We start from the raw sequence: 24,453 nt of genomic DNA, 5'->3' as shown, positions 1-24,453 counted from the left end.
ATCTTTTTGTTAAATATAAGAGCATTCTGATACAATTCCCACTCCCCTAATCCCACTGCCCTAATTGTGAATCATTGTAACTGTAATTAAGAAAAAAGTTAATTGCATTGATCTTAAAAATCTTTGTTACATTCAATTTGTATTTATAGTATTCTGAAGACGTATAAGTAATTATAGTAATATGAACTAATTTGTATAATTATATGCTTAATTCTTGGTTCTATTATTATGAGAAATAGATCAATAAATTCAGCACTCTTTTAACCCAGAGAGTCATTCCTTAAGGCATCTGGAACCAATTTCAGTGAAAGATAGAGAGCCCTGGGGTCTTTGTCATGCTCCCTTCCCCATATTTTTGAGAATCAATGTGAGTTCTTAGTTTTCCTCTGTTCCAGACTTTAACTAGCAAGAGCAAGACCACCTGGTGTTCATGACTTGGCACCTAGAGTGGATAGCTGAGAAGCAACAGGCTTCCTTGCTCTAAATCAGGCCATTGTCCTACTTAACTCTGGACACCTGATCTTGCATGATTTTCAAAAGAAAGAAGAGCTATCTATGGAAGGTAGTAGAGGTGAATTGAGGAAGGAAAGTAATAAGTTTTGGGGTCAAACAATAAAGTTAGCAAATTCACACCCTAAATTGATAACATGCTAAACTTGCCCTAAATTATGGGAATTGAAGCCACAGGCAGACATCTTATCTGATATATGAGGGCGCCTTAGCTTTTCCACATCCTCAGGAAACATAAGCAACACTTAATGCTTAAATATTTTACTATTTATCCTGTGGTGGAGGGGCGGGGGTGTTGAGAGAAGATACAGTTTCTTTGGAGGGCAAATAAGGAGCTTCTACAGTTATGGGTAAAGGTTAGCTTTTAATTTGAGCCAGAGGAAAAAAGGAGGCAAAAGAAGTGTGGCTTGGGGCTCCCGGTGGCTCAGTCGGTTAAAAGTCCGGCTTTGGCTCAGGTCATGATCTCGCGGCTTGTGGGTTTGAGCCCCACAGGCTCTGTGCTGACAGCTAGCTCAGAGCCTGGAGCCTGCTTCAGATTCTGTGTCTCCCTCTCTCTCTGACCCTCCCCTGCTTGCACCGTCTCTCTCTGTCTCTCAAAAAAAAAAAGGAGTGTGGCCTGGCTTCCTTCCTTGGGTTCCAGTTTGGTGACATATTACCCCCAAGAGCTCTGCTAGTGTTGCTCAGGACCTCTGCCCCCAAACACAACCACCAGGCCACGTTTAGGGTCGGGGAATGGCCTGTGCTTCCCTTCTAGGACAACATCATAGACGAATTTAGATTCTCTGCTGCTGGCTGCTTAAAAAGAACATCACTCTTTCCATTTATTTGTGAGTTTTAACTTTTTACACAGGCCTCTGGTTATGAGTATGAAATTGTAACTGCCAGGTAAGAATTTACTATAACTCTTAGACCCAAGAACCCATGGGTTCTTGAGCTCTGCATTCTTAGCAAATAAAACTTCCTATTTAAGTAGGTCAGAAAAAGGTTTTTGAGGGTTTTTGTGGTACTCTAGAAATCACATTGCTTTCACTAGGTTGCTTTGATCACAGGATATTTGTCCTGTGAGCTTTACTATGTTAACTTACCATCACTGTTTTCAACAAAATGCTTATGTGTATTTTTTAGACTAAAAACAAATCTAAAAGAGAGAGAAAATAAATGAGTCAGTGCTTTCCCTGAAAAGAAATCCAAATGTATTTAAAAGCTTCTGTACTTTAATGTGTAATTTGTGAAATATAAATATTATCACAATTTCTATTTTTAACCATAATTTTAAACACTTCCTATAATTCATCTGTGAATGCACACATATATTATGGGAAGTTTGTTTTAGCAGATTCACACCAATCATGAGATAAAATACTATGTTTTTATTCATTTAAAAATGCCACATTAAAAAAAATATATATACATGGAACAGTCTGTTCCTACTTAATCATTTATTTAAAAGCTTAAATATCTTTGACTCCCTTCAATTTTAACCATCTTTTTTAAAAGTTTATTTATTGATTGATAGAGAGAACAGGGAAGGGGTAGATAGAGAGAGAGAATCCCAAGCAAGTGCTGTGCTGTCAGCTCAGAGCCCTGTCAGGGTGGAGCCCAACTCGAGGTTTGATCTCACAAACCATGAAGTCTTACCTCAGCCCAAATCAAGAGTGCCCAAAATTTTCACCAAAATTCTGATTTCTACTTATTGGTTTGAAAGCAGACGTTTTTTATCCAACAAAGTCCCCAAATATCTGTCTTTAACATTGCTATCTAGAATCATTACTACTGGCACAATTAGGCTGGCCTGGTCTCTCTTTGGATAAGGAGTTACAGAGTGATCTTTGCCAGAAGCATTGTGCCTCTGTTCTTTTTAAATTCTTCCATGGTCATTTTATTAACCAAGTCAGTCAAATTATGTGATAGCTTTACTGAGTGGTGGCTACACACCAAGAGCTAGAAATCAAAGAAAAGGGACTCTGCCTTTAAGAAACTCTCAGTAGAAAATGATCCTTGTCTAGACTCTGAATTCACAAGAAATTTGGCCTGTGATTAATAAGTGCTCCAATAATAGGGGAGGGATGGGATTGCTAGGAAAAAGTAAAAACATAAGCCTCATCCTTGTATCTTTCAGGGTATTCTCTGATACCTGGCTGTCTAGCAGTTTTTTACCTTTGACATTGTATAAACTGGCAATGAGATTAACAACAGCTCCATCTTACTCTCATAACCACAATCATACTCCCATCTTTACAGAGCTCCACATTAACAAATATTCTGATCTTTTGCAAAGTTAACCACCTGATATTTATAAAATCTGAACACTCACTTCATATAGAATGCTGTGGAATAACAACCCCAAAGGCTAGCATTTTTATAATGGCCAAATCAATGGTACTCTGGCTCATATCTCAGCGGGAAAAAAAGACTTCAGCATAGATGACTGTAATCAGTGAGGGACCACAATTCAACCTATGTCCAAAATGACTTAAATTTACCTCCTTTGTGACTCATATGAAAAAATTTCTCTTCCCCTACTGGAAGTCCACTTTGCTCACATTGTAATTCAATGCTACAACTCACCCGAACATTCCAAAGTACTAAAACAGTTTTTTAATTGTGAAATCAAATTGCATACAGTGTAGAAAGTTTTTAAAAATTTAGACCAGTAAAAGGAAATACCCATCATCTCTATAATCCCATAATTTCACTACTAGAAATCCCTCTTTAATAATTTAAAATAGATCTTTCAAGCTTCAGACTCTTTGTCTCTCCCCATCTCTTCCCTCTCTCTCTTCCTCTGTCTCCCTCTCCCAACCCCTCCTTCTCTATCTCAGTCTCTCTGTCTCTCTCACTATGGTGTTTTGCAACCTGCATTTTTCACTTCATCATATGGCCATAATTTACTTAATTAGACATATTTCTAGGGCTTTCCAGAGGCCAGATACTTAAACTATCTTACAACTTTGTTTTTGGATGTATTTTAAGAGTCTATTGTAGTTTATTTAACTCTATTTTGGGGTATTAGGTTATTTCCAACTTATTCATTATTATAAACAATATTTTAAGAAGCACACACTCTTAGCCAAATATTTTTGTATATATTTTAACATTTTATTAAAAATGCATTTCTAGATGTAAAATTGCTGGAGTGCAAAACATCACTATTGCTTTTAAAAAAGTGATATGTAAAGTGCTCTCCATAAAGGTTGTACCACTTTCCACTCCCACTAACAGGTGTGTTAGAGGATTTCCTTGAAGTCCATTCCAACACTGTGGATTAGTATTTTTTTGAAATCCTTGCCAATTTTATAGGTCTAAATGATATCTATTATTATTTCAATTTGCAATAAGGGTAATTTTTTCATATATTTATTTTTTGATTTTACAAGTAATATTCTTGGTCGGTGATTTGCAGGTGAAGTGCAAGTATATATTGTATTTAAGATAAATCTTTGGCTATAACTTCAAGTGCATAAATGTCCATATTTCTATTCTTCCTGAGCCCTCATTCTTCATTTTTCTTTATTTGCTGAATAGTCAAGCTGCCCAGGCAGTATTGTGAGTATGGGGACAAGCTGAAAGACCCATACCTGAAAGGTGACTACATGATAAACACTCCATATTTCTACACATCTTTTTTTTTTTGACCTTGGTAATTTATTATTGGATGATGTAACTGAAAATTGCAGATGTCATTCTATAGTTGTTGGGGCTTCATAGACTTCAGAGACCATAAGGACTGCAATAATATCATCAGAAATCTCATCTTTTCCTATGTCTTCATGGTTTTTTTTCTCCCTGTGTTGTTTGAATTCTTTTTTTAAAGATTTTTTTTTTGAGAGAGGCAGACAGACAGAGAGACAGAGAATCCCTAGCAGGCCCTGCACTGTCAGCACAGGGCCTGATGTAGGACTCAAACTCACAAACCATGAGATCTAGAGTCTATCACTTAACTGACTGAGCCACCTAGGTGCCCTTGTGTTGTCTTCACTCTTAAATGCAAGATGGCCACCAGCGACTCATGGCTCACATGTTATTCAGAGACAGCAATTTCTAGGGGGAAGAAAATACCTCTCTTACAATGGCTCCCAAGTCCCTTGGAGAATTCTGATTGGTTCATCTTGAGTCATGTGTTCATTCTGAAGGAAAATGCTCTGTTTAGTCAGCCTAGGTCAAGGATACACTTCTGGGGGAAGCCTAGTGACAGTCCTTGAGGCAGGGGTGGAGTGAAGATGAGGTTGGGAGTGAGGGAGATATCATTTCTCAAAAGGTAAAAACACTAACAGATAAAAACTAAACAATGTTCTCCATATATGATCACTTAGAAAAAGAGCTAAAGGGAATGCAGGAAGACAGAAAGAGAGAACTTTGAAATAGAATTCTGTGAATACCAAAAAAAAATCTTAATTATTTTAGAGAAAGAACATGTGAGCAGGTGAGATGGGCAGCAAGAAAGAGACGGAATCTTTAAAAAAATGTTTTTGATGTTTATTTATTTTTGACAGAAGAGAGAGACAGAATGCAAGTGGGGGAGGGGCAGAGAGTGAGGGAGACACATTCTGAAGCAGGCTCCAGGCTCTGAGCTGTCAGCAAAGAGCATAAAGCAGTGCTTGAACACATGAACCAAGAGATCATGACCTGAGCCAAAGTCAGATGCTTAACCCACTGAGCCACCCAGGTGCCCTAGAAAAGAGACAGAATCTTAAGCAGACTCCACGTTCAGCACAGAGCCGGTGCTTGATACCACAACCTGGGATCATGACCTGTGCCAAAATCAATAGTCAGACACTCAACAGGCTGAGCTACCCAGGAGCCCCCCAAAAAACTTTTAGTCATTTTTTATTTTGGTAAAATATACATAATATAAAATATATCTTTTAACTATTGTTAAGTGTATACTACTTCATACTAAATTAAATTTCATTCTGAAGCATGAAGTACATTCATACTGTTCGCAATCACCATCACTTTTCATCACCACCATCTATTTACACAACTATTTTCATCTTGCAAAACTAAAACTCTGTAGCCATTATATTCTCCATCCCTCCCCGACCCTGGCAACCACCATTCTACTTCCATCCATGTTGTAGCATGTATCAGAATTTCCTTCCTTTTTGAGGCTGAATAATATTCTATCATAGGTATAAACACCAAACACTTTATTTTTATTTTTTAAAATGTTTATTTATTTTTGAGAGAGAGAGAAAGCAGGGGAGGGGCAGAAAGAGAGGGAGACATAGAATCTGAAGCAGGCTCCAGGCTCTGAGCTGTCAGCACGGAGCCTGACATAGGGCTTAAACCCACCAACCGTGAGATCATGACCTGAGCTGAAGCTGGATGCTTACCCAACTGAGTCACCCAGGTGCCCCATAAACTTTTAAAGTGAGTAGTGAAATAGGTGTTAGAAGAGGAAATAGTCTGCTGGAGTGAAAGAAAAAACACTTTCAGGGATCCTTTCACAAGAGCCAAAGGCAAAGGTTTCAAGGGGAAAAAGACCCAAAACAGCAAATGCTGTAGAAGTCAAGCTCATTGGTGATTGCCCAGATACCTCAGAATTTGTTAATTAGAAAGTCATTAATAACCTTTATAACTGTGGTTTTGGTGGAATTGTGGGTATGAATCTTGATGGTCTGGGGTTTAAGAGCAAATGGGAGATGAGGTAAAAGACCAGAATAGTATAGGACCCTTAGTTTAGCTATCAAGAAAAAGGAGAGGGGCACCTGGGTGGCTCAGTCGGTAAAGCATCTGGCTTCGGCTCAGGTCATGATCTCAGTTCCTGGGCTCTGTGCTGACAGCTAGCTCAGAGCCTGGAGCCTGCTTCAGATTCTATATCTCCCTCTCTCTCTCTGACCTTCCCCTGCTCACGCTCTCTCTCTGTCTCCCCAAAAATAACTAAAAAAACATTAAAAAAAAGAAAGGAAGAAAAAAGAAAAAGGAGATACAAAGGTAGCTGAGGAGAGTGAATTTGAGGAATGATTTTTTTTTTTTGATAGGAGAAACCTGACCATATCAGTATCCCCAGAAAAACAGAGAATAGTATACAAAGGAGAGTGGCAATGTTGGATGGTAAAATAGGATGTAAGTTGAGGTGGTGGGGATGGAATGAAGGAGGCATTGAGTGCTGATTGGGCTGGTTTCCTAAATAAAATGGAAAGTTTATTAACTGGCTACTTTATAAAGGACTTTATGTTTGTATGGTGGCCCCTAAGAAATACATTTTGTTGCAGATCCACCAGATGTTCCTGACAAGGTAACCTGTGTCATTTATGAATATTCAGGCAACATGACTTGTACCTGGAATTCTGGGAAGCCCACCTACATAGACACAATGTATGTGGTGTATGTGAAGAGGTAGGTTCCTTCAACAGTTTAACATGAGAAATTCCACTCCAGTCCTGTCAATGTCCTGCCTCCAGCAGGGATCTAAAAAATGAGCTTTAAATATTAAATATACACCAATTATCCCCAATTCCCTAATTATCATCCGTGAAGCTACTTGAACCCTTTTTGAGCCATTTTCACTCTGTGGGACAATGTGTTCTACAATCTTTCTACCCTTTAATTCATTGGTACATAACTGGGGCCAGGGACCTGATGGTGATACAGCACAGAATAGTTTTAAAAGGACCTTTGCTTCAGTCTCAACTCTACATTCTTTCTAGAATTTGGGAAACTTGCTCAACCTCTGCAAATTGCTTTTCTTTATCTTTAAAATGGGTCTAAAAAATAGAACCTAATGCACAGGTTTATTCTAATTATTTAAGTGTAATTTGGCTTTAAAGTGTGTAGCACAGTGCCAGGTCCACCCTTAGCACTAAAGTCATGGAAGCTATTAGTTATTAATAATGACCCCCAAATCTTAAATTTGGTGCCTGTACGGGCCAACCATCTTTTCTGGCTTGCCTGAGACTAAGGGAGTCCCCAGGACACAAGGACTTTGAGTTTTAAAATTGAAGTAATAACTGAATGAAAGTGGTAATTTTCTATTTGCAGTCAGGGAAAGCTTTGCAGACTCTTGGTACATTCTTACGATAACCAGACTTCAGGAGCCAAGATGACCATGCAGCCAAAATCTCTTAAGTTTTATGCTTAAAGACAAATGGTTCATCATAAAAGTTATACTACTTCATACTAAATTAAATTTGAACACTTATTCAGAAATTGCAAAGTGGGAAAAGTTGATATGAAAAAATCCCTTTCCCTTCCCCAATGTACATAGTTGAAACCCTTCTTTTTTACATTTAAACTATACGCATACATGTTAGTCTGTTTTTGAATCCTCTGACAGTGTTAAAAATGAAAATAAAATTAAATTAATTTTAAAAAGTTATGGGCAAACAAGATAGTTAGTCGCTCATCATGTTTGCCATTTTATTTTTTTTTCAAAGAATGCCTTCAGTGGTGTATTTGAAGTACACTTTTTTTTCTGTTTGTAACTCTCAAAAAATTTCCCCAACTACTAATTTTTTAAAAAGCATTTGGGGGTGGGGAGTACCTGGGCAGCTCAGCCAGTTAAGCATCTGACTTCAGCCCAGATCATGACCTCATGGTTCATGAGTTTTGAGTCCCGTGTCAGGCTCTGTGCTCACAGCTCCGAGCCTGGAGCCTGGTTCAGATTCTGTGTCTCCCTCTCTCTCTCTCTCTCTGCCTCTCCTCTGCTCCTGCTCTGTCTCTGTCTCTTCTCTCTCCAGAATAAATAAACATTAAACATTTTTAAAAATAAAATAAAAAGCATTTATGGGACCTTTACTATTTGCTAAGCTCTGGGTCAAAAGCTTTATATTATGTGCTACTTCATTTAGTCACTTATACAACCTTGTGAGGTAAATATGATTGTTTTTCAATTTTTGTAGACAAAGCAACTAAGCCATAGTGGGGTTAGGCAATGTGTCCAGGGCCACACAGCTCCAAAGAGGAACAGGTGGGATTTGAACTTGGGCTGGCCTGACTGCCTTCTTCCCAATTTAATTATTTTCAGCTGAAGTAGTGTGGGAACCAGATCACAGGGCATATGTGAGAGATGATAACCAGGTCTCATAACAATAGAACAGAATAATCTCTCCACGTATAACATACTCAGAATAATTTTGATTAAGTGAAACATGAAAAGTAACTCTTCTTCATTCCGAGAAATTCTGTGTGAAAACCAGGCAGGTTTTATGAAGACATTGCTAAGACTGGAGTAATGGGCTACATGCCACAGGCAGGAAGCTCACACATTTCATTCTGAGCAGGGGTTAGACAGAGGCAAGGCCAGGTATCAAAGGGATGGTGGAAACACTGAGATTAGGGCTGGGTTGTCTGTCCAGTGCCCTCCACACTTCATGTGCGCCACGTCTCCAAGCCTCAGCTGAAACTTCTGAAGTAATTATGATTACTGTCCCCATTTTACAGTGCTCCCGTTTCTTCTCCAGAGTCACCTGGCTAAGCTGTAAGGGAGCCAGGGTTCTAACACAGGTCTGAGATTTAACCTCTACCCTTTGACGCTAAAATAAAGTAGTCCTTTCAAAATAGAAAGAGGACAAGAAAACTAGAGCATCATTGTAAAGTCAACTTCAGGAATGTGAAAATGAGAACAGTATGGGAGCAATCCCCACAGCACAAGTTCACCGAAAAGCTAGATGGTGCCAGACAGACAGAGAAAGCATAGTGCCTTCAGGATTTATGCTATCTTCTGAAACTTTTACTACCTCATGAGCCCACTGATCTCTGTTGGTTGGTGAATTTTGTTTTCCTTTTAATACAACAGCTTTATAGGGTATAATTCACACACCATACAATTCACCTTATCTAAAGTATAAGCATTCTATGATTTTAGTATATTCACAGAGTTAGGTGACTATCACCACAATTTCAGAACATTTTCTTATGCCAAAAGGAAACCACATATCCATTAGCGGACACTCTATTTCCTTCGACTTTGCCATCTGAGGGATTCTCTGGGGATTTGCCTACTTTGGACACTTCATATAAAAGGAATCATACAATACGTGGTCTTCTGTGACTGGCTCTTTCACTTAGCATAAGTGTTTCAACATTTATGTGGTGTAGCAGTATAAGCACTTCATTCCTTTTTATGGCCAAATAATGTTCCATTGTATGAATATATCACATTGACTTTATCCATTAATGAGTGAATAAGGTCCATTAGTTGATGGACATTGGGTTGTTTCCACCTTTTGGCTATTATGAGTAATGTTTCCATGATATTCATGTACAAGATTTTGTGTAGTCATAAGTTTTCACTTCTCTTGGGCATACACTTAGGAATAGAATTGTGAGCTCATATGCTAATTCTCTTTAACCTTTTGGAACTGCATACTATTTTCTAAAACAACCACACTATTTTACATTCACTCTAGGAGTGTATGAGAGTTCCAATTTCTGCACATTCTTGTCAACACTGATTATTATCGTATTGGTTATTGCCAACCTAGTGGATATGAGTTAATTTGTTCAAGTTCCACTTACTTGCCCTCTCAGATTCTTGACAATAAAATTGCATTGTAAAATTGCATTGGAACAGGCATATCACAATTTGAGAAGATATATTTGTTGAACAAAACTTTGCCAACCACCACCTAATTTCCTACTTAGTCTCATAAAAACGTTCTCCAAATATTTTGAATATTTTTTACAGTTTTCTTTTAAAATCTATTAATGCGCTCAGTGATATATATTTAAATGATTTACACATGGCTTTTTTTTGAGAAACACATCTACCTTGTAAAGTGAGAAATACCTTAGTAATTATGAGTATTGAGACTGTTCTCAATAGTCAAGTCACTGTGAAAAAATTAAAAATAGATTTATTAAAGATCATGCTTTTAGAGCTATCCATTGGAAAGAACTGGGTCTTTCCAGTTTTACTTTTGATTTCCAGATCTAAGATTTATCAATTGGGTGTCTTTTATGATGCAAATATCAAAAAACCTAACTGCAGCGACTTAAACAAATGGGGCTTTATTTATATCAAGCCATAGTGGTAGGTATGAAAGAACTGGCATGATTACTCAATGATATCCCAAAGGCTTTTCTCACCTTTTTCCTCTACAAGCTTTAGTGTGCTGGACTTACTCCTTAGAAGCTGTACACCTAGGCTTCTTATCCAAATCCCAGGCAGGAAAAGTGTGAAGGGAAAAAAGCATCTCCGCCCATGGATTTCCACTTGGATTTCACTGGCCAGGACTGAGTTACATGTCTACTCTACCTGGGTGGGAACCTAGGAGAAGGACATTGATGATAGCACTGTCATGTAACAATATCTGCCATAACTGCTCGTTGTGTGATCTTAGAAAAGTTCTTTAGCTTGGTTGAGCCTTACTTTCCCATGAAATGAGGGTAAGTAATACCATACTGGGTGTTACAAAATTTATAAGAACACTAACTATAAAAAATGACTTGCAAATAAGAAGTGCTTAGAAACAACAACAAAAAGGCAGAGTACTAAGGTGACACTAAAGGCTGACACACTAGTCTTGTTTGATTTGTTTTAACATCAAAACGTGACTGATTTGGGTGAGGAGAGTAATATAAAGCCATTAAAAAATGGTCATTGGGGCGGGGGAACAGGGTGGCTCAGTCGGTTAAGCGTCTGCCTCAGGTCATGATATCATGGTTTGTGAGTTCGAGCCCAGCATCAGGCTTCATGTTGTCAGCATGGAGTCTGCTTGAGATCCTCTCTGCCTCTCCTCTGTTTGCTCTCTCTCTTTCTCTCAAAGTAAATAAATAAACTTTAAAAAATGATCATTGGGGCACCTGGGTGGCTCAGTCAGTTAAGTATCTGACTTGATTCCAGCTCAGGTCATGATCTCATGGTTTGTGAGACTGAGCTGAGCTCTGTGCTGACAGTGTGGAGCCTGCTTGGGATTCTCTCTTTCTTTCTCTCTGCCCCTCCCCCACTTGCACTTGCACACACTCATGGGCTTTCTCTCTCTCTCTCAAAATAAGTAAATAAACTTAAAAAATGATCATTTACAGAGTATTATAAACAATAATTTTACTTATTTTCAGGTAACAATAATTTTAGAGAGATGAATATCTAGAAAAAGATGTTAAACGTGCCCTGAAAGACTAATTTTTTTTAGCTCTTGTGCATATATCAATAGGAAAGTCACTCATTCATTCAAACTAGAAATGTAATCTCAAAATGGGCAAGAATTTTTGCTTATTTTATTCACTGCTATATCACTTGAACCTAGACTAAGGCCTGGTGAGTTGTAACTGCTCAATAGATAGTCACTAAGTGATTATTCTGCTAGGTAGTAATAGACATTTCCTGCATTCTCCCTTCATAGTCAAGTTAAATAATAATACAAGGTCTTACATAATAGAAAAACTTTATTCACCTTTTTTTGAAATCCAACAGTAAATTACAGCCCAACTCAGACAAACCGAACCCAAATTCTGAATTGATTTAGTCCAGATTAATGGACTTTTATCATATTTCAAAAAGAAACATAAAAATGTAAAGGATTAGCATAAAAATGAATGTTCTCTAGCAGAATTAAAGAATGAACTTCTATAAGCACAAACGAAAAGGAAATAAACATCTATCCATCTCACAATTAATTAAAAACACACCAATGAGTTGAAAAACAATAGAGAAGAGAACGTTAATTTTTCTATCAAAAAGGCCTCCCTTCATCCCCAGAAAAAAGTTGACTTACAATTAATTTGTGGTTGAAGTAGTTTAAAAAGGTTATACTAGATCCTGGGTTTGTAGGGTATTTTCCACTTTGGCAGGTAGGGAGAGATCAGCATTTGCGAAGTTTCACTTCCAACTCATGTGGTTCTGTTTTCCAGTAAAATCACATTTACAGGAGAGGCATTTCACCTCAGCTCACCCACTTGTTCCACTAGTGGCTGAAAGGTGACATTCCCTGTGTGGCAGCTTAGGGGCCATCCGGGCTTCCATTCACATACCCTCCTCTACCCCTCTGTGTTTTTCTGTTTATCTGTAAGTGGTGCTAGGAAAGACCAAAAAGGAAGAAACTCCACTAATAAACATCTACCTACTATTGTCTGTTACCCTCAACAGCTTCATGTAAATATGTTCTTTCTTTTCCTTGGAAACTCTTGCAATGTCTGTTGCAATGTCTTCTACTCAATAAATACTTATTGAATGAAAATGAATGCATGATGGCCCCTCATTTTATTCTATTCAAGTCAATCTAGCAAACACCTATTTAGCACTTTGTATCTTCTTGTTACTACGTTAAACTCTAGAGATTTTTTAAAACTTTTTTTTTAATGTTTTATTTATTTTTGATAGAGAGAGAGACAGAGCATGAGAGAGGGAGGGGCAGAGAGAGAAGGAGACACAGAACCGGAAGCAGGCTCCAGGCTCTGAGCTGGCTGTCAGCACAGAGCCTGACGCAGGGCTCGAACCCACGAACGTGAGATCTGACCTGAGCCGAAGCCAGAGGCTTAACCGACTGAGCCACCCAGGCGCCCCACTAGAGATTTTTTTGTAGGCACCATCTCTGTGCATGACAAGCTCATAAACTCACTAGAATAACACCAATGATGGACTTTTCAGGCACTATGAAAGACCAGTAAGGCAATTATTTTTAGGTGAGATATCATTGTAGACCTCCTAAGATCAATTGCCTATTCTGTCAACTCATAAGGCCTGCTTGTTTTTGCCAACTCTTCTCCATATGCATATTTCTAATAACCAAAAAGAGTTCTTAGGTATGATTCCAAATATTTTTAAGGCCACAATATTATATTTCAGTCACTCTTTTAGGACTCATTAAGCAGTCATATTTTTAAATCCATTTCTTCACCAATTCTGCACCTACACTAGCAAAGCTAATTGTGGCTGGGGACAAACTTACTGACTGTTATGACTTTATATTCATGATCATTAATTTTAACAGGGCCCTGACGGATACGCAGTATCCTACCACATTTCACTGGCCAAGTAATTCCTCCACTAAGCCAGATAGTTATTTCATTACTTTTTCTCTTGTTTCTAGCCTCCAGCATGTTTTCTCCCTCTTTGTGCTCTGTTGATGACCTGATTTTCACTTCACTGAGAAAAGAGGAGTAATGAAAAATGTGATAAGCTTCCCCCATCTACTGATGCATTGACTTCTGTAGCCATATACTTGGTCTTCCTTTTTATCACTGTGCATGAACTACTGTTCCCCTGAGGCCAACTCTCCACCTCTTGTGCTAAATCTTACCCCTCCCGAAGGACATTGCTCCCACAATATTCCTCTCTTTCTTTTGCAGCTTACCTTTTCTATCTTTACTGGATCATTCAATCAGCTTGCAGCATCGCCCTCTTGAAAAATCCAACTCTCTCTTGGTCTTCCCCCACCACTAGTCTATTTCTCTGTTTTATGGCAAAACTTCTTAAGAGTTGTCTGTACTTTTTTAAAAAGTTTATTTATTTATTATTTTGTGAGATAAAGTGCAGGAGGGGCTGAGAGAGAATCCCACGCAGGCTCCACACTGTCAGCACAGAGCCTGATGCAAGGCTCAAACCTACAGAACCACAAGATCATGAGCTGAGCCAAAACCAAGAGTTGGCTGCTTAACCAACTGAGCCACCCAGGCTGCTTAACCAACTGAGCCACCCAGGCTCACCCCAAGAGTTGTCTATACTCTCTGTCTCTACTTCATCTCTCATCCTTTCTTTAAGCCAGTTTAGTCAAGTTTTCACAGTCCACTGAAACAGGTCTTAACAGTGTCACTAATGACTTCCCATTGCCAAGTACTGGTTTATTCTCAGTACTTATCTTCCTTATGAGGAGCATTTAATATCTTTTCACTTCCTTCTTTTGGCTTGGAGGACACCACCTCCCTTTTGATTTTCCTTCCACCTTCCTGGATGCTTTCTCTCAGTCTCTAGATGATGCCTTTTCATTTCCAGTGAAGTAACAAGCCCCCAGAACTTTATTCCTAGCATCTCCTATTATTTCTGTCTACACTCGTTACCTAAAAGACATAATGCAAATAATAGTGTAAAACTCCCTAATTTATCTACTAGATATCTCCACTGTCTGCAGCTACCATATATCCAATATCTTATTCAGCACTTCCTCTTAGACATCCATAGGTATCTCAAAGATAATATTTTCAAAAGCCAAAAACCCATTTCCTTTCCCCACATTTGCATTCCCCTTCTCAGTATATGGCAACTCCTTCTTCATATTATCTGGGCCAAAATAACTGGAGTCCTCCTAGATTACTCTCTACCATGCCCTTAACAAAATTCATCAGCAAAACCTCTTTCGGATTTGACCTCTCCTCGCTATCCAGTTTGCAATCCCAGGCTGAGCCATATCATCTCCATCTGATTTAGTACAAGAACTTCCTAACTGGTGCCCTAGTCTCTACCTTCGCCCTCCTGTAGTCATTCACACTTAGCTAGAGTAATCCTTTCCACATGGACCTCAGACCAAGTCACTCTTCTGCTCAAAACCTCCCATTTCACTCACAGATCAAAGTCGGAGTCCTTCAAAGGCTCTTTCTGACCTTACAATACCTTCTAAATCTCTCCCTCCTCCAGAACTCTCTGATCTCATCTTTATTCCCTTTCTATCTTCTTTACCTACCCCAAGCCTCACTGAGCTGTTTTTGGACTAGACAAGCAAGATCCTGCTTCAGGGCCTTTGCACATCCCTAGAATGTTCTTCCTCCAGAGAGGAAGAAAATCACCCTCTCAGACAGGCCTTCCTCATCTTCCTTTAAAAATAAATTTAAAATATCCCCACTCCTACCTCTAGCACTTCCTAACCCTTTTTTGCTTTATTTTTCTTCTGAACATTTATCACCACAGGACATATTATATATTTATTTGTCTCCACCAGAATATGTGCTCCATGAAGGTCAGGATTTTATCTGTTTTGTTCATTGTTGAAGCTCCAATGTCCAAAGTACTACTTGGAACATAGTGGATATTAAATAAATATTTGTTGAATGAGTGTTTAAATAAATGGAAAACACTATTCACCATTATCGCCATAAATTGGCAATGTTTATTGAAAATTCATGAAATACAGCTAGGATTAGGCACATGGTAAACTTCAGAGAAGCATAAACTATGCTGACTTCCTTCAACAAATAATCTGTTATATAATAATAAGCACACCAAAAACAGAAATAGAAATAAGAAATTTAAACAGAAATAAGAAAAAAAATTTGTGTGTAAAAATATTTCCAAAGTATATTCAGTCATTCATTATTACTGGATTTCTCATCTAAAAGAGTGTTCATGGTCTAGGTGCTAATGTGAAAGTAGACTTTAAAAGCAGCATTAAGTTACCTAATAATTATGGTTCATGTTGGTTTAAGAATGTATTTCCATTTTGACTGTGGTCTCAATATATGTGGTAAAAGAATTAGCCACAAACCAATTAAGGATATGTATGTGGTTTTCTCTGACTGGAAAATATTCAGAGATGCCCTACTTGCTACTTACCCATAGTTAGTAGCAAGTTTCCATTTTCTTATTTTTATATTTGAATTCTTGTTGAGCATGAGAAATTCTCTGTAATTTACTTACATTCTGCATTATTTCAGAAGAAATATAAGGGAACTATGTGAACATCTGAATTTAATGGAATGATTTGATTTCAGATACAAGTGATATAAAAGAATTTTCACCTGTTGAAATATAACAACTTTGAAGGTTTCATTTGTATTCTTTAGAATGTGTAAAAGTCAGGTCATAAATACCTTCTAATTAGTAATAATAAGTGTCTGTTTTATAAGCCCTTTATTATGTGTGAAGCCATCTGCTCCAGGCTTCCTTGTCTCATTGACTCAGTTGTCTGATTTTACTCGTGATAACAACGATGTTATTCTTTATGTTGCACAAATGAGTAAACTGAAATACGTAGAGGTTAAAAGTCCCCCAGTTCATCAAAGGGCAGAGCCAAGATTTGAAACCATAGATTTTTTTCTAAAACCCAAGCCCTCTGCTTTTCATCACCATGACATGCCCTTGTCCTCTTGTGGTGTTCATAGTGATTTTCCTGCTGCTGAGAGGAAAGAGGCAGCACCGGAAAATATGCACTGAGGGTTAAAACCTGAGCTGAACTAGAGTAGGTGGTGCACCTCCATGCTGTGGAGACCAGTCACCCCTACCCACACTTCCCTGTCAGTCTTAGAGAGATTCTTTGACTGTCTGCTGAGATTATTCTGCTCTGGTAGTGACAATAGGTTTAAAATAGAGGCATTATGTCATTTCTATATTATTTTGATTCATAAATGTATTTAATGCTTGGTAGCATGAGGCTTGTTCCTCTTTTCCTCACTGCAGTTCTGTATCTCAGCAAGAATGCCACTCTGGATTCTACCAGATCATAGTGGCTGGCAATTTATAATCCTGGGTGGGATATCGTGGGGCTGGAGAAATTTGGGAGTTGCTAAATAAATATACGGTGATAACAGGACATGAAGTACAGCCTAGGATGAAATGATTGTGAGTTTTAAACTCTTCCTTCCCCACAAATCCTATCAAGTCAGCCTGCCAGGACAGAAAAAAGTTAATGGTATTAGATAGAGAGAAACCAAGCAGTGCATGCCACAGCAATACAAGTACTATAATTGGAATAGTGCACAGAAGTTGAACATGACCCCTAATCAAGGACAACCTACAAATTTGTGAAGCATTTCTACTTGTTAAATATAAGAATATAGGGTACTTGTTTTTTCACTTGTGTTCAAAATCCAAGGTTATTTCCCTCAAAATTAGTAGATCCATATTGTTAGGTTTCACAATGCAATAAAGTTAATGTAGGAATCTACAAGTAATATACAAACAGATAATACAGAGATAAAGCCTAGACCATTGACACAGCTATAAAAACCAGAACAAAAGATAAAATACAAAAACTGAGGTACTTGGGTGGCCCAGTTGGTTAAGCATCTGAATTCAGCTCAAGTCATGATCTCTTGGTTTGTGAGTTCAAGCCCCATATTGGGCTCTCTGCTGTCAGTGAGGAACCTGCTTTGGATCCTCTGTCCTCTCTCTCTCTCTCTCTCTCTCTCTCTCTCTCTCTCTGCCCCTCTCCTGCTTGTGTACTCTCTCTCTCAAAAATAAATAAACATTTAAAATAAAAAAACAATAGTTAAATAAAAGCTTCATCTTCTTTGATGAAGGCATGCATGCTGTTGACAACAGTGGAGATACTGGCAAAAAGTCCTGATGTGCATGGAAAGATAATTCAGTTATAAATATGCTACAGTGCTGGTCTTAGGCAGATCTCCAAATCAACTCCCAGTGAGAGGGCAGATATTAGTAGCTGTACATACACGTGAAATAGTGATAGAAATCAGGAAGGTGAGTGAGCTGAGGGAAAAGGCAAGTAAGAGGGTCAAGAGCTGACCCTCACTGTGGTGGGGTTAGAGGATTAAAAAGGGCAATCCAAGTGGAGGGTTGGAGGAGGAAAGACATCATTAAGCAGGTGTGAGAAAAAGATGCAGCCTCTCATGCCCAAAAGACAGAGTCCAGGTAGCCAAGGGAATTAAGAATTGTAAGTAATCAAGAGGAATGGATGCTATGAAGAGGATCCAGGATTTCACCTTGGAAAGGATGCCATTTTAGAAGAGTAGTTCCAGGATGCCTAGGTGGCTCATTTGGCTGAGCATCGGACTCTTGATTTGGGCTTATCATGTAGTAAGATGAAGCCCCAGGTTAAGTTCTGTGTTGGGCATGGAGCCTACTTGGGATATCTCTCCCTTTCATTTTGCCCCCTCCCACTTGCACTTGCACTCTCTTTCTCTCTTTCAAAAATCAAAAAGAAAAAAAGAAGAGTAGTTTCATGGGAAAGGTGAGGGCAGAAGTCACAACAAAAGGCTTAAAGAATAAGTGGAAATGGTTAAGTTAGATGTAGTTGCTAGGGATGTAGAAAATAGGACTGAGAAGCTTAAGAAAAGGAAATACAAAGAGTTGATAGTTTGATGAGTTCAAGAAATGTAAACTGAGTGAAGTCTAGTGAAAACACTTTCATGTTATGAATAGATCTGACTATAGATAATGGTAAGTGTCTAAGGTAGCTCAGTATTTATCTCTGCAGATTTTCCTCATGAGTTCTAAATCAAATGAGAGAAACCAAAAAGCCAGCAGGTGAAAATAGAAATATAATAATACTTATGTTTAAATATCCTAAAATATATATTTAAATATTTAGTTAATTTTAAACATTTAAATTATTTTATAATATTTATTACTGATGAAGCTTGTTGATGGAGAGCATGGCTTTGGTATGTGGCAACAGTACACTTTCTAATACTGATCTTACCAGAATAAACAGATTTACTGCCTTGACCTTCAATCACAGCTGGTATTAGACAGCTGCATATCCCCACATTGAGGCCAACTCCTTTAAATCTTACAGCTTATTGAAGAAGACCAAAAAAAGTCATTTCTGTGGTCTTCTGACTCCCAAGGGGAAACAGGAGAGAGGAAGGTACTGAGGTGCGCATGGCCAGTTCTTCATGAGTAGAATTATGCCCACCTTCAAGAGGGATGAGTGAGCAAGGGAGGGATGAGATAGAACTGGGGAGGTTTAAGGACAGTCTCTCCTCACAGAAACCAGAAGAGAAAGAAACATTTCCCAGTACTCCCCGCCCCCCCTCCACCACCATTACCTCCAATTGCTATCCCTTAAAAATATAGTAGAGTAGAAATTTTTAACAGATTGATTGATTAAGTAATCTCTCCGCCCAACATAGGGCTCCAACTCACGATCCCTAGATCATGAGTTGCATGCTGTACCAACTACACCAGCTAGGTGCTCTGGAAAGTTTTAACAGATATAAAAAAGAGGCTCAAATTTGCTGACCAAAGCCAATGAAAATTAATAAAATTTACAATTTTAGTCTTAACAAAAAACACTTGAAATTTTACCTTAGTGAAATTTAACTTTTTTATTAAATTGGCTGATTAGAGATCCTCACACATTCAATTATAAAAACTTAAACATAATTTGAAGTGATAATTTAATAGCTCTATTTCTTGGGGCACCTCGGTGGCTCAGTTGGTTGAGCACCCAACTCTTGATTTTGGCTCAAGTCATGATTCCAGGGTTGGGGGGCTGAGCTCCACATGGGGCTCTGTGCTGAGCATGGATTCTGCTCAAGATTCTCTCTCTCCCTCTGCCCTCTCCCCTGCTTGTACTTGCTCTCTCTCTCTCAAATAAGACTTAAAAAAAACCCCAAAAAACCAGAAAACCTCTATTTTTCACTCCAAATTCTGCTTCTTTCCTCTATTTCCTCCATCTATTTTGGCAGCAAATGTCTTCCTTTATCATTACATAATCAGCCACCAGCTCCAGTCTGTTCTGTTTTCAAAGTCCACAGGAAGTCTTTCTGATCTGGTCTGCTCTACTTCAAGTTACTTCTTGCATGTTCATGCTCCAGAGTATCAACTTGCTGAACTTTCTGGAAAATGACATACCATTTCATTTATTTGTTTTAGAACATGCTAGGGGTTTTTCTACCCGGAAGTCTGGTCTTTCCCTACTCCATCCAGAGCTCTCATCCTATGCTGAACCTTCATGCGATTCTTACCCCTTACCCTAGATCTGGTAGAAATGTCCGGCTCAAAGCCCTATACTAATCTCCTTTGCAATGCTCCCTCCTAAAGGGTGTTCATTTATTTCAAGCTGTATCCAGAGCCAATTTTTTATGCCAAAGGCACAGTAGGCAGTGTCCAGGGATCATGATACTTGCAGGAGTCCATGAAAATGTTTAATTTCATTTAATATCAGAAGAAAAAAAATAAACCTTAGGTCAAAGAAAATGCTTTAACATTTATTATTAATATATTTTCTTTTATATTGACAGTTGTAAAACATAATCTACATGAACATATATATGTATGTCTATAAAGATACACATATCCACACATATATATACTTTTCTTTTTCTTGATGGAAGAATGCATCCATGAAAGCAAAAGGGCTTAATACCCATGAAACTCACAGTGTGGCCCTGGGTAGTCTTGAATCTATATTTTTTAATTTTTCAAAATGAAATCAATTTTGATTGATTTTTAAGTAAAAGTATTCTGAAAGCAGGCTAAAAAAGTAGCATCAAAAAACTGAGGAGTAACTAATTCAAACCAACATAACCAGTTATCATAATCTTTTTTTTTAGTTTAGAGACAGAAGAAGAGCAACAATATCTTTCTCCAAGTTATATTAACATCTCCACTGATTCATTGCAAGGTGGCAAGAAATATTTGGTTTGGGTCCAAGCTGCAAATGCACTGGGCACAGAGAAGTCAAAGCAACTGCAAATTAATCTGGATGAAATAGGTAAAGAATGAGAAGTAGTATGTCTTTATGAATAAACAGCTAATTTGTTTGACCTAGTCAAATGAAGTCTAGATCTAAAAGGTGTTCCCCTAAAGTTCCTGCAGATCATGGTATGGGAAAAAAGAATTACCCATAATCAACCAACCCAAGACAACACAAAGATAAGTACTGCTATCATTTTGATGTATCGCCTTCCAGTCTTACTTCTGCATGGGTGCATGTGGTTTTCTACATATTGATTGAAAACTTCTTATACTCAAGCATTGTTTTAAGAGTTAGGGAGAATAAAATAAGCAAGGTATCTACTGCCCTAAGTATCTTGCAGTCTACCAGGTAAGACTGAAAGAAGCAAAGATTATAACTGTGATGAGTTTTATGTTGTGAGTACAACATACAAAAGAATTTTGCTGTATACACTATTTGGGAATTTATCAGTTTTTTAAGTTTAAAAAAAACATAAAAAATGGTGAATTATGTAAACATCCCTGTGTTTCCCACCCAGATTCTACAAATGTTAGCTTTTTTTTTTGCTTCAGATATTTTAGACTTTGCTTTTTAAAACTTATAGAATAAATATTTCTCTTGATCTAATCTACAATATTATTTTTAATGTATGTCTTTAGTTCCTTATTGTTGGAGATTTAAGCTGTTTTCAAATTTTTACCATTATAAACTTTACTGCCATGAACAACCTTTTGGATAAATTTTTTCAAAGTAGTTTATTTGCTTTTTCCTTAAGATAAAGTCCAAAAGGTAATTGCCCCTGAGCCTTTTACAGCTACATCCCTGTCCTAAAGCTAAAATCTAGCCAAAGAGCACCAAGTGAATCACACTCTATTTGGACATCCTAATGCCAATTATTTCTGCTTTTATTATTAAGGATGGTTTCAGTAAGCTAACATTTATGGAGCACTTTTTTTCCAGTGCTAATTCTTTTTATATAAATTATCTTATTTAACCCTCATAACAATCCTATTTTGTAGAAGAGATTATGGCTTCTATTTGAGAGAACCAAGGCTAAGTGGCATTAAAAAATTTGAGACTATAGAACTAGGGAGCTCTAATTCCAATATCCTCAACTTCTATCTTTAGGCTTTATTTAAATACACATCGTTATGTGTCTGACAACTTTCCTGCTGATTAATGATCTAGGGAATGTGACATCTCTTGGGGTACAATGTGGATATTCTTTGGGGATCACTGGGGTCTTATACTGAAACTAATATCTCAATGTCTCAACTTCTGTCTCAACTAAACTTAACTATTCCAACTAATAGGATTGGTCTAAAAGTGTATCCTTAATGCTCTGAAAATCGGATCTGAAAACAAACACTGATGACTATGGTGACATATTCCACTGTATTATATATGTGTAGAGTTATAGTTCTCGTGGCCACAATGTACACATTTTTGTAAATTTATAGTTTGAGGTAGGATTCTGTAATATGCCCCCTTTTTAAAAAATATTCTCTTTTCTTAAAACAGTTTCCCCTCAGTGGATTAATGATGTTTAAAGGCTACCATGTTCAGTATCATTTTGGCAGTATTATTTTTTAGAACTAAATTACTAGCAGTAGCATTACTGTTCTTATTATCATTGTGATCTGATGATCTTGCTATCTTCACATCCATTTATTAAATCTCTACAGTGTTCCAGACAATTAACATGCAAATCACACTTAAGTCTGGAAACAATAATACATGGTACTACTGTGCCCATTTTACAAATGAGGAAAGAGATAAAACAATTTGCTCAAGTTCACATAGTAAGGAGGAGAGCCAGATTTCAGCTCGCTGACTTGCAGTAGTTAATCACCACCCCACCTCCCATAAAGGGAAAATCTCATCTGGCAGTCACCTCCAAACGAATTCCCACACTGAACCAGAGAGCCTCTTGTTTAGGATTGTTATTCTGCCCCCTTTAAAAAAAAAAACTCAAAAAGAAATTTTTTTAACATAAAAAACCCCTCAAAACAGACTCTTAGAAATTGGGTAGAAAATACAGGTTGACTATGGGAGGCTCCACCCAACAAAGCCACCAGATAATTAATGGATGAGCTTTACTCATTTGTGACACTTTAAGAACGAGGCATTGCAAGTTAGATAAATGTAGCGTTCTATGAAACTGAGGACCGAGGGCTCTCCTGAGAACAAATTTCATGTAACAGCTACGGGTTTGGGCTTTAATTAAGTTAGGCAAGCTGTGCTAAAAGGCAGAGTTAATCGTGTGGTAACACTGTGCCAAAGTGACTTGTGAGAGGGATACATCAGCTTCTCCTGTAGAGAAATAAATCCCAGTACAGAAAGTGCGGTGCCTTCTGGCTGCCTTTTTTTTTTTTTTTGTAGTTTATTTATTTATTTTTAGGGAGAGGGAGGGAGAGAACATGTATGAGCAGGGCAGGGATGGATCAGGGAGAGAGAGAATCCCAAGCAGGCTCTGCACTGTCAGCACAGAGCCTGACACAGGACCCCATCCCTGAAATCAAAAGTCGGACACTTAACCAACTGAGCCACCCAGCACTCCCTGGATGGGCTGCCATTTTGACATTCATTCTCAATAGGAAAATTTTTTACCTTTTTGTAAATAAGATTACCATTTTGAAAATTAATTCCTGTATAGGTAAATATATGTTACTAGAAAGATACCAAAAATGACAAATCTGGTTCTTTGTTTCAATATAGGTTGAAACTAAACACATGGCATTTGATGGATTTGACAGTTTTTAAAAATGTTAAGATCTGATGGGAATGTTTGAAACCTAAGCAATGAGAAAAAACATTCAATATTTGAGTCATATAACAAAGTACATATTTAAGTACTTATTTTATAACATATTTATTTGAAAAAATATGAGGTCATTCAAACCTAAAGGTTTAGCTCTCTATTGCATTGACCTGCCCTGGGCTAATGATGAGATTTTGCAGTGGAGTTTTGGGGGTTCGGAGGTCACAGCCAAGAAAAAAATCCTTGAAAACATCTTTGGTACAAAAAGGTGATTTTTATTAAAGCACGGGGAGGAGACCCATGGGCACAAAGAGCTGCACTGGGGTTGTGAAGAGAGACTGCTTATATACTGCAGAGTTGGGGGAGATAAAGTCAAGAGGGCGTTCCTTAAAGGTATTTATTTCCATATGCTAAGGACTCAGATTACCAGAGGCCTACCTATTGTGGAGCCAAGGTTATTTTTCCCTCTACCAAAGCATTATGATTGAAATGGTAGAAAATTGCTGGACAGTAGGTTGTTGATAAGATTGTCTTTTTGTAATTTACTAAGATATTTGTAAACCAATGAAGATTTGACCAATTTAACCATTTGTTTTCTGTCCTTTTCCTTTGTTCTTAGGCAGCCAGGAGTGCCTGAGGAAGATCACACACATCCCACCTTGGAGGGAGGGGGAGGGTCTTTGTTAGCTTGTGCTTTGCCCTCAGCTTGCCTTATGCTCTTTCATCACTAAGATTCTATCTTAAATCTGACTTGCTGTTCTATTTCATTTCTCATAGGACTAAAGACTTCTTCTTCCTCCCCAGAGTATTTTTTTCTGCAGAAGGGTCTCAGAATGCTTGTGCTACTAACAGCAGCCCAGACTCAGAGATGGGAGATAAGAGTGGGTGGGTAATTTAGCCTGAGAGTGTTTTAAATGGTCCCAAGTGATCTCAGAGCCCTAGGAA

General features: G+C 37.9%; 1 protein-coding gene across 1 annotated transcript in view; it reads left to right on the top strand.

Moving 5' to 3' along the window:
• IL23R (interleukin 23 receptor) overlaps positions 1-24,453 on the top strand; it is a 60,229-nt gene that overhangs the window by 5,708 nt on the left and 30,068 nt on the right. The window contains exons 4-5 of the mRNA XM_029949786.1: positions 6,729-6,852; positions 20,623-20,783. Of these exons, the coding sequence (XP_029805646.1) occupies positions 6,729-6,852; positions 20,623-20,783 (285 nt within the window). The remainder of the gene's footprint in view (positions 1-6,728; positions 6,853-20,622; positions 20,784-24,453) is intronic.

The sequence above is a fragment of the Suricata suricatta genome, chromosome 8 (assembly GCF_006229205.1).
Source record: "Suricata suricatta isolate VVHF042 chromosome 8, meerkat_22Aug2017_6uvM2_HiC, whole genome shotgun sequence".
In the NCBI taxonomy this organism is placed as follows: Eukaryota; Metazoa; Chordata; class Mammalia; order Carnivora; family Herpestidae; genus Suricata; species Suricata suricatta.
Note: the sequence above shows the minus strand (reverse complement) of the source record. Positions and strands in the feature narration are given on the sequence as shown.